We start from the raw sequence: 10,075 nt of genomic DNA, 5'->3' as shown, positions 1-10,075 counted from the left end.
CCATCCATTAGGTATATGAATGCAAAATCGGCTAATTTTCTATTTGCGTTTTAGAGAAAACTCAGAGCTTGATTTACGCGCAACATTTGCCCAGCTCGTTGGGTCGAATTTTATAAAGTCTTGGATTCTTGCGACGCCTGATGCCTCTTCGGACAAAGTCCTAGAGACTGAAATACACTCATGTCCCAGATAACAGCCAATCCGCAAACTGCACTGTGCTTTAAGTTTTAAACAATGGCGAACGCAATTACACACGTCTTGCTGCTACCTTTGAGGACCGTACTTCCAAAGATGGACTAGTTGTAATCGACAGCCGCCATGACGCAACCCTTTCGTTTGTCACTGGAACTTTATTCAACAGCTCAGTGTACTACGCAAGGTGCATCCGCTTCAACTCCCCCGCTTCCCCACACAAATTTTCAACATGCAATGCGTCCCTCGTCTGGTTCCAGACATCTTCGCCTTTTTCCGCGTACTCTTCTGGCCCGATGCTCACTCGATCTGTGTCGTGATCCTCCAATAGCAATGTCGCAGCAACACTTCCGCTTCCATCTCCTTTCCCATTGCCATCTCACTCCTCTTCGATACCATTCGGGAGGGGCAATCGGGACCAGTACCGGAAACATCAGCAGCCAGTTCCAAAGTAGAAGAGTCGGACTTTCCGGAAAGGTTTCTGAGGCCAGCGGGGGGCTTGTTGGAGTCCATGCAGCTCTCATGTTCCCACCAACTTGGCCACGACTGGTCTCGCTGCATGGCTTGCATCCACACGGCGACTCCGCTCTTCCTCCAAGAGTGTAAAGTTTACTCCTTCCACCCGGATTGCTCTACGGCTCTTCGTGCGACTTCTGCGACTTGAGAGACGGCAGCATGTCCCTGCTCCCAAGATAAGTGCCATTCGACCCGGACTCGGACGGCGGCGCCGGGGTATCGTATCCAGCGCCCGCACCGCCTTCGCTGCTGTTGCGCAGCCGAGCCCTCAGCAGCTCGACGAACTGCGCATCGACAATGCCGAAATTGAAGCCCTCCGGAACGTAAATGCGGTCTTCAGTAATCACAACCTTGCGCTCCAAACTCCCGACTTCCTCGACGCCCAGCTCCTCACGCACATCTTTCTCGTTCCCGCGCGACACTTTCTCAACATCCCCCCCCTCCTTCCGCGCATCCTTCCCGACGTCCTGCGCCGTCCACCAATACGCCGGATACTGCCGCTGCACGTTATTAACGAGCAGCGCGACGCCCAGCATCAGCACCGACCCGAGCAGCACGACGGGCACGTAGACCCAGCCCAGCGCGCCGACGGTCGCGTCCGTCGCGGCTAGGATCGCCGTCGCGCCGCCCGGCGGGTAGACGGTGTTGGTCAGCGTCATGACCCACGACGCGCAGCCGCAGCAGAGCGGGCCGGCTAGCCAGCGGTGCTGGTGGTAATCCGGGTCGAGCATGAAGAGCTTCGCGATGCAGACGCCGGTTAAGGCGGAGAGAGTGTTGCCGAGGATGGCGTTGCGGGGCTGCGCGAGGGGCGTGGTGATGACGTTGTAGTTTAGGACTGCGGCGGCGCCCTGTGGGGGTGGGGGTTAGTGGGGAGAACGTGTGTTTTGGGGGGCGATGGAGAACAAAAAAAAGGGTGAATGGAATGGGGGTTGGGGTTGGGACCGATGGGGGAATGGTACGTACCAAACTGGCGACTATGACGGGTGGGTTGTACTTTGCTATGCCGGGACCGAACTTGTAGACGGCCGTCACGACGGTGAGGCCGCAGAAGGCGCCGACGAGAGCCCACGTCGCCTGTATGATGTTGCCGATTGGCGCTGCGGGCTCGTCCCGGTACCCCAGAAAGCGCGAGACGGGCTTCGGTAAGCGCGAAATGCGGTTGTGGGGAACGATGCGGTTGAGGTACTGGTCAATGTCGAAGTGGACGTCTTTGGCAGCTGGCAGCTTCATCTTTGCCGTCGTCGTCAATTGCAAGAGAAGGGAATGGGAGAAGGTTGAATAATTGGAAAGTAAAGGACGTGGAAGGGGAAGTCGGCGGCAACGACGGGTTGAGAAGGAACCCCTGGTGTCGCCATCGCTCTTACAAAGACGTCAAAAAGGGCCAGCCCATCGAGGATAATGCGGAGTAAACGCGGGATCACCGCATGCTAGGAACCGAACAAGCGTCGAGAGTTATCCGTCGTAGCCGCGCCCTCCTCTCTTGCTGCAGCTGGCCCAGAACCCCACGAACACCTGTCAAACGCACCGCTGACGCTCAATGGGTTAGATGCCGTGAACGGGCTTCCCGAGCTCTTGTCAATTCGTCCCAAAATATCGCAGCAGAGGCGGAGGCGATGACGCGCCGTGTCTGCATTGGCAAATGGCGTTGACGCCGTGTGGTCAACGTGACCATATTCATCGAAGCTTGGTGCTTTTCCATAACGTAAGAAAATCGCGATTGACAGGTCCGTTCTCAGCCGCTTTGTTGGCTTTCTCCGCGCAGCTCGGAATCCGGGGAATTTTTAGCTGCCGTTGAGGCTCCGGCTCCCTTCAAGATCAGCCTTGTATAGGACGTTGGTGTTGACCTTTTAATATAGGTTTGCGCAGTCTGTAGATAATCGGGCTCCACCCTTGGCCCAGAGAAGGGGACAGATAAGGGAGCACAGACCGTCCAATCATCGTTGCGCTTGCGGACAGTACCACTGCTTGTGAGGAGTTAGACGAAAAGTTCGAGTACTTCCGCGGAGATGTATGGGTCTAGGTGGATTTTGTCTATATATACCATATTTTTTGCACCCTTTCCCACGACTAGGGTGTCCTAGACATCCTTACAGAGAAGATCTCAGGTCTTCATCCAGTCTCTGTGGTCTAGTCGGTTATGACGTCGGTCTCATATCAACGATATGACTTCTTCTCAGAAGAGGTGATCCGAAGGTCCGCAGTTCGATTCTGCGTAGGGACATTTCTTTTGCATTTTTTTTTTTTGCAGCTGCGGCCCCATACTTTTTGGCGTTCACAACACGAAATAAAGAAAGTTCGATTCGGGCCGCGTAAGCGAGCGCATAGTCTGAAGGCCTTTTTGTTACTACTACACTCAAGTTGCGTGCTACGACCCATTATCCACATTCTTGTAAATCTCATTTACGCATTTGTTTAACCCTTTTTCACAAGTCGCTACTCGATTATACTAGCTAACGTGAAGAGTTCAACAACCCGCCACTGTCTATGAATACCATTTAATCAGCTTGTATTTTATCAGGGCCTGAACTCCTACAATCGCATCCAACGGATACATGTCGCCCGTATTAATGTAGAAGTCGTCTTCGTATATCTCATTGTTTTGCTGATTTCCGACCTGCCAACGGCATTTTGTGTATGATGTAACCGACCTTTTCCCAATTCCGTGCATGGTAAACTGTCTGCAAGGCCCTATGGGAGCTTGGATCATTCTTGCAAAGCGCTCACTCATTAAATTGGAGGTGGCGCCGGTATCAAACAAGACATGACCCAGGAATTTTCGAGAGGATTCACGACTGGGATAGAAATATATACGTCTGTCGGCAGCTCTTGAGCCCCCTGGTCGTGAGATGAGGCCTAATGGTTCATCACGATGAGGAATCCTGGCGATGGCTGGAGCTGGATTTGCCCTTAGAGGTGGGTTGGTAAGCTCTATTGCTTGGGCAGGTATCAGAATGTTGGCCGGCATTGGAGCTGCGGCCGGCTGTGGGATTGTGGCAGGCTGCGCTTCTGCAGGATTGCCAGCAGGCGCCTTCGAGTCGATTTGCTCTTGTATTTTCTTGTAATAATGCTTCAACAAAGGTACCGATTTGAGATCAAGAGTTCCCAAAATGTAAACCTCGCGATGATCATGGCTCACTTCCAAAACTTCGCCGTAGTTGATACGCTCGAACTTGGAGATATGCTTGGTGTTGGGCACTACGTTGATTCTGAGCGCATGGCTGCATAAATTATGCTCTCCGGGAAATGGGTCCGGTTTCTTGTCACTCCATATGATCCCCTGCTGCCATTGAAGATGCTTGACATTCGGGTGCGTTGTTGCTTGATTGTTGTATTTATTCACCGCACTATGGCAGTTAGTCTGCGTCTTCTTCATTTGCTTGGGAAGCGCTGACAGGCACTTGGAAGAGTTCTCTCCCGGTTCCACCACAATAAGTTTGCGAATCACCCGAACACTATGTAAGTGTTTATTTTCGGATAATTTCTGAGCCTTTTTTCTCTTGGCGGCGTCATTGATTTCGTTATCGTCGAGTTGCATCAAAAGGTACTGCGGGACCAGTCAATCGAGTGAAAACAACTTAGGAATTATAATAGAATATACCTTTCCGCACTCCCACTCATTTTTCTTGATTAGCTGTATGCCTAAAGACAGTCTCAGTCATTGCAGTTAAGTCACCTTTCTCCCTGCGAAGACTACGGGGAATGGCAGAAGCCGTCGGTCAGCTCAGAACTGGAGAAACTTACGACCTTGATCAATCAAGTCGATAGAGAGCAATTCTGGGGCTTTGGAAAGGAACATGGCTCTGGGGTTCGCTGCTGCCGCTTGGTATGTATTCTGGTCAAAGAGGCAAGAGTTCTTTTATATCAAAATTCAAATAGTTGTGCAAAGCTGCTCTGGTCTCTGCGTTAGAACTGCTGCCATGCACCACACCGTCTTCAGTCCAAACACGTGGCGTCACCATGTAGGGGTTCAACTGACTGCCAGTACTTTGACTGATTGCTCTATCAAAACAAGCACGTGAATATCTATGAGCAATCTTTCCCAGTGCCGCAACAAACCAGCAAAGCATTTACAATTAAAGCCCACAATGCGAGCAGAATTTTCTTATAACTAAACATCCCTCTGGGTACCCAGCTGACCATACAAACAATAGAAAACCCAGCCAACAAGCACACGATCTACCGCAAATTGAAACCCAACGAGTTAATACTTGAGTCCGCCTGCCCTCAGTTGCCAAAGTTCTTGCCACATCATCTTCAACCTCCAACACGTTTTCCGCAAATAACCATATTCGAAGCACATGTATCTCGCAATAATGAGCAAGAACAACGCCAGCTCTTTGCCTTTTGCCGCCAGCGTCTCCGACAACAACCAACAATTCTCCCCCGGTGCCTAACCACGCAGGGTGAGAATGTGCGAAGCCTGCAAGATACGGGTGGTGCAGGCTCGTAGTGAAGTGAGCACTCTGTACTTGGATTTTACAGAACGGACAGGGTCCGCTGCTGATGGTGATGGGAATGCTGTGAGCGTGGCTGGGAAGAGTAACGGGGATGATGGGAGCGGTGTGAGGGAGGAGGTAAGTGATTGAAGGTACACGTAATTTGTAGCGGCGCGAAGGATGGTGTGAGGGGTTGCTGAAAGTATACGTGAGTGTGATTCGAGCATGAGGGTCGGCGCAGGTGGACAGCCGGTTGGAACGGTCTTCGAGATTGACACGTGGCTACATATTCTTGTCTTCAAGTGCATGGCAAGGAAACAATTTCACGAGATACGGGTTATTGTGCGGTGAAAAGTTTGGTGAAGCAAGGACGCAACTGCGCTTGACGGTAGTTTTTTTTTTTTTTTTTTTAATAGCTTGCATGAGGCAAAAGTCGTGAGAAAGGGAAGTAGGTGGAAGAATAATGGAAGATTGGTAGTGAGACTTGTTTGTAGATATAGGTGGTATTGTGTTATCTTTTGTGGTTAAAGTATCTGATGCAAATGGTCATGGTGAAAATGGTGTTGGGAGGAAGATTCGAAGTGGAAGGATTACGGAGTAGTCAAGGTGAAAAGACGTTGACGAAAAGTCTATCACAACGTAGGAATTGGCGTGGCAAGACCGCAAGACTCGCCATTAGGGGTTTGTCAATGATTGAACCAAGTATATTGGTGTGGACAAACAGACCGCCATTTTTCACCAACGGCCCACCACCAATATCTGAAAACGAAATTAAGGAGCTTGTACGAGGAAGATTATCACGAAAAGGCAGATGAAAGCGTGATTCTTGGTTTCAACTCACCGTAAGTTCGGAAGAATGATGTCCAGAGGTGAGATATTCACGCGAAAGTTCAAAGTAGTTGCCAGCGAAATTAACACTTCAAATTTACAACCCGGAAGAGACTGCGAGGTGGCATGCAACATCGTGTACAGCTACAGTACTACGTGTTCTCACAATAGCGCCTCTCTGTAGCCGGAGAAATTCTCGTCTAAGCCGTGAAAGCTCAGAGCAGTACTCGAGGCCACCACCTGGAGGCCTTGTGTTGAATCGGCAGCTGAAACGAGATCACAGCGGACCCCTGTTCGCGAGGGTCGTTAATAGGCTTGTTTATAGCCTCGCGATCCCTATAAAACTCCGGCCATCTCGGCCGAGGAGATCTGGCAAATCCCGGTCTCGGCAAGCATTCCGGGCGTTATTGACCGTTGCGCCGTAGCGGTGGGTGCATCTTCAAAAAAATTTCTTCAAGAAAAGTCGATACGCGGAAAAACGTACGATTCGATCGGACGAAAGCATGGCGTCAATATCCGCGTATCGGACTCATGTCTGCAATTGTGACAGGCTCGAAATCGCGATGGCATCTGTCACATCTCGAGTTCTCGGGGGTAATGTGGGACACGGGCTTCCCCACCGAAGGGCAGGCCGAGATCGATGTGCGGACCCTGGAATTGTCATGGCAGTTGAAGCCGCAGCGGCTCCGCACTTGCTGGGGGCAGCGGCGTCCAGACCGTGGTCAAGATTGGACCTTATTGAGATCTATGTCAGCAAGTCTCCTATGCTCCGAGTCTAGACCGAGGATTGTGATTGACGAGGACCCCTGCTCTTGCAATTGTGACCCGATGGACGGGCCGTTCCTCCGCGTAGCAGTGAGAAAGCGGGCGCGTAGCGTTTCAACAGGGCGAGCTCCGGCGGTCAGAAGCACCGGGCAGTGAGGTCGTCCAGCGCGCACGAGGACAGGCGGCCGGGGGGAAGTGCGGGATCGACGGCCACCGATCTTAAGGCTGTGGGTAGCGCGCGATCTGCTAGCGGCAGCGGCGGGAGTGGGAGAAAGCCGGGCGTCAGGAGACTGTTGTGTCGTCGGTTGACCAGGCCGGCGGCGAGGTCACATTTGTTGATCGGGGGTTGAAGAACGGGTTCGGCAACCAGGCCGCAGGCGTGGTGGGGAGCGGAGGAGAGGCGTCGTCTCGTCCGGGCGATCAGCCGGCGGGAGACGAGCCGAAGACAACCAACTCCATCTCCTCTCGACGGTTACACGCATCTCGCAGCGCATGATCGCAAAGCCAATCTGCCTTCCGCTTGCGCGCCCGGCCGCAGCTCACCGCAAAAGACCTGTCTCATCCCACGGCCAGATCTGCTCGCCTGCAGGCCCAGCATCCCCGGCCGCCGTCGTCATCGCCTCAGCCCGCTCGCTTCTCCAAGGCATCTTCCGCCCCCGGCCTTCGCTGCCCGCCCGCCCGTGCGTGTCGCTTCCTTCATCAGCCGGTTTCAACTGCGCTCGCTTCATCCTGGCCTATATCACCCCCGTGAGTGGCCAGCCCTGCCTCTCTTCCGACCTCCACCCGCCCGCCCTCCCGACGCCTCAACCCTCTTTTCGGATTCCGCCCACCTGTCCCACCCCGCCGGCGCGATGCCTACACCCTTCGCTCCGCCAAGCCGCGCCCTTGTCCATCGCCCGTTGCTTTGGTCGCCGATCCATCGCAATCCCAAACAACTGGGGACGCGCCACACCCAATGCCCCTGCAGCCTCGTTCTCGCCGCCAGTTCTCGCCCCGACCACCCTGCCGGATCGCCCGCGAGACCACCCCAATGCATCCCCAGACCGACACGGCTACCGCCATCGGATCTCGGGCCTTGTGTACAACCCGTTGTTGCACAAGGCGACCCCCTCTGAATCCGGCACCTTTCCCACCGGCCCCTTGCCAATCACCATTCAAATTTCCTGTTATTTCTTCTGACCCCACAGACCACGCGACTCACCACGGCGAGGCGAAAGACAGGGTCGTCTCCGTGGCCGACCCCTGCATCAACCGCGGAAAGAGTAACCGCCTGCATATCCATTTCACCCTAACATCGATCTCGCATACGTTAGCCGCAGCAAGCGAGACGAAGCGATCAACACAAATCTGGAGCACCAAGCAGCAGGAAAAAATAATTCATTCCTCGGGAGCGTTCTCCCCCGCGCCACCTCTTCCCATTCGTCGAGCCAGCCTGCCGGGCCGAAGGGGGCTTCTTCCCTCCCCCTCCCCTTCACTCGAATCGAGAGTCCCGCTTTTTGCTTGGAACGGCACGGGAGAAAAGACGAGGCTGATGAATCCCTTCGATTAGCTTCTATGCAGGGGAGCCAATCGAGAGGGTCGCACGCCTGCCTGGACGGAGAGCGGCCGACGCCGACACGAGGAGAGACGGCGTGACGACATTGCTTTGTCCACTACCACCACCACCCCCTGGCTCTAGCTCTCTACTCTCTATTCTCTCTACCTCCTCCTCTCGCCTGTGCCGCCTCCACTACTACGCTCCCTTGTCCGTCTTCCGCCCTTCCCCCCCTTACCATGACGGGGAGCGAGCAGAAAGCGGAAGGAGAGGGCACTCGGTGGCAGTGGAGGCGCAGCGTAAGCAGACCATCAAACTCTCGTGCCTTGCTTACACGAAGACCCCCCCGTCAGAAAGCATGGACCAGTGTTTTGGAACCATCTGAGATGGGCGGCGCGCTCCTCGCGGAAGCGGGAACGTTGGTTACGATAAAAAAAACCTGCGACGGGCCCGAAGCTGGGACGGAAATAGGCTGGCTGGGCCAGACTACATACGCAAGCGCTGAGCTGTGCTGATGGGGGGGAAGGCGTGGGGTGGGGTGGATGGATGCATGATTGAACTCGAGAAACAGCTTTTCCGCGTTCCGAGAAGTACTGGGGTACTTTGCATCATGCTGCTGCTGCTGCTTGCTGCTGCAATGCACGCTCTTTCCTGCGACTGCCTATACCCGTTCACACGGGATTTCTCAGTCGTTCCTCAGGAGAGAGCAGGAAGAACGGGAGAGCGCATGAGAGAGTGTGTGCAGCGGGCGCCTAGACGCCGCCGCACATCTCACCGCTGCTCCCGCCAACCCGTTCTTGATTTCCCCAGCATGGGTGGCAAAATGGGGCTGGGGGGGACAGTAGTAGTACCTTTGAGGCGTTGAGCTTCTTTCAGCCATTGCTGCGCCGCCATTGTCATCCTTCAAAACTCGCCGCCGTTCGCGGGGAGACCGAGACGCGGCGACCACCATTAGGATCACAGATCTTCTTACAAGAGCTGAAGAGTGATCGACAATGATGTTCGACAAGGGGCGTTGGTCCAGGGTTTTTTGCCTGGCCCGTCGCCCAATTGTCAGACGGAGCCAGCGCCGCCGAATTTCGTTCGTTCGCTTCCCTCACCCCCCCCTTTCGCCTACATACGGTCGCCTCCCCCGCCTCACATTTACAAGCTGTTTCTCGACGGCGTGTCCTTAATCCTTGAAAGCTAGCATGGGTGAGGGGAGGAGGCGGCGCTGATGGGCTTTGCCACAAGGTTGCCGCGGCTGTTTGTTATTGAGAGATTCAGGAAGGAGGGACGACGACGACGACGGAGGGGAACTTGCATTGCTGTTCAGGTAAGGTACGAATACGGGGGGGCAAGCAGGACGGCGGAAGGTAATTGGTGGGCGGCCAATGGGAAGGCGCTGCGCCGACGTGCCGATCCTTGGTTAATGCAGATTGTGCGCGATGCACTGACCTTTAACCATTCTCTTGCGCGCCTTTTCGCCAAACGACAACATCCGTGAGAACGGCGCTCACGAGAAAGGAGAGAGAAACAGGTTCCGACGAGACACGAGGGATACGAAGACACACGAAAATCTGGAAACGAACCGAGCCAGCTGTGCTTTTCGCCCTGCTCTGGCGGTGAGCTGATGAGGTAGGTCCGTTCTCTCTCTTGTCTCTCATGCTTGGATCAGGTCAGCTCGGGGTGATGTTTGGATCTCTTTCTCTCTCTTTGGTATCCTTATCCGCAACGCGGGGTTTCACGGTAGGGCTGCGGCGCAGCGGACACCGGGTCATCTCTCCGAGAGGAAGAGGCAGGGGGGGCACGGCTGTGGTGTACA

The 10,075-nt window shown here is 54.3% G+C and overlaps 1 protein-coding gene across 1 annotated transcript; it reads right to left on the bottom strand.

Annotated features, from left to right (window-relative positions):
- Positions 1–824: 824 nt before the first annotated feature.
- LTHEOB_224 (Hpp family protein) lies at positions 825–1,938 on the bottom strand (the record flags this gene model as incomplete). The annotated part of the gene is made up of 2 exons (XM_035511030.1): positions 825–1,556; positions 1,672–1,938. 2 exons carry the CDS (start codon positions 1,936–1,938, stop codon positions 825–827), a joined length of 999 nt encoding a protein of 332 aa, XP_035372226.1.
- Positions 1,939–10,075: the final 8,137 nt, after the last annotated feature.

The sequence above is a fragment of the Lasiodiplodia theobromae genome (assembly GCF_012971845.1).
Source record: "Lasiodiplodia theobromae strain AM2As chromosome Unknown scaffold_1, whole genome shotgun sequence".
Taxonomy (NCBI): Eukaryota; Fungi; Ascomycota; class Dothideomycetes; order Botryosphaeriales; family Botryosphaeriaceae; genus Lasiodiplodia; species Lasiodiplodia theobromae.
Note: the sequence above shows the minus strand (reverse complement) of the source record. Positions and strands in the feature narration are given on the sequence as shown.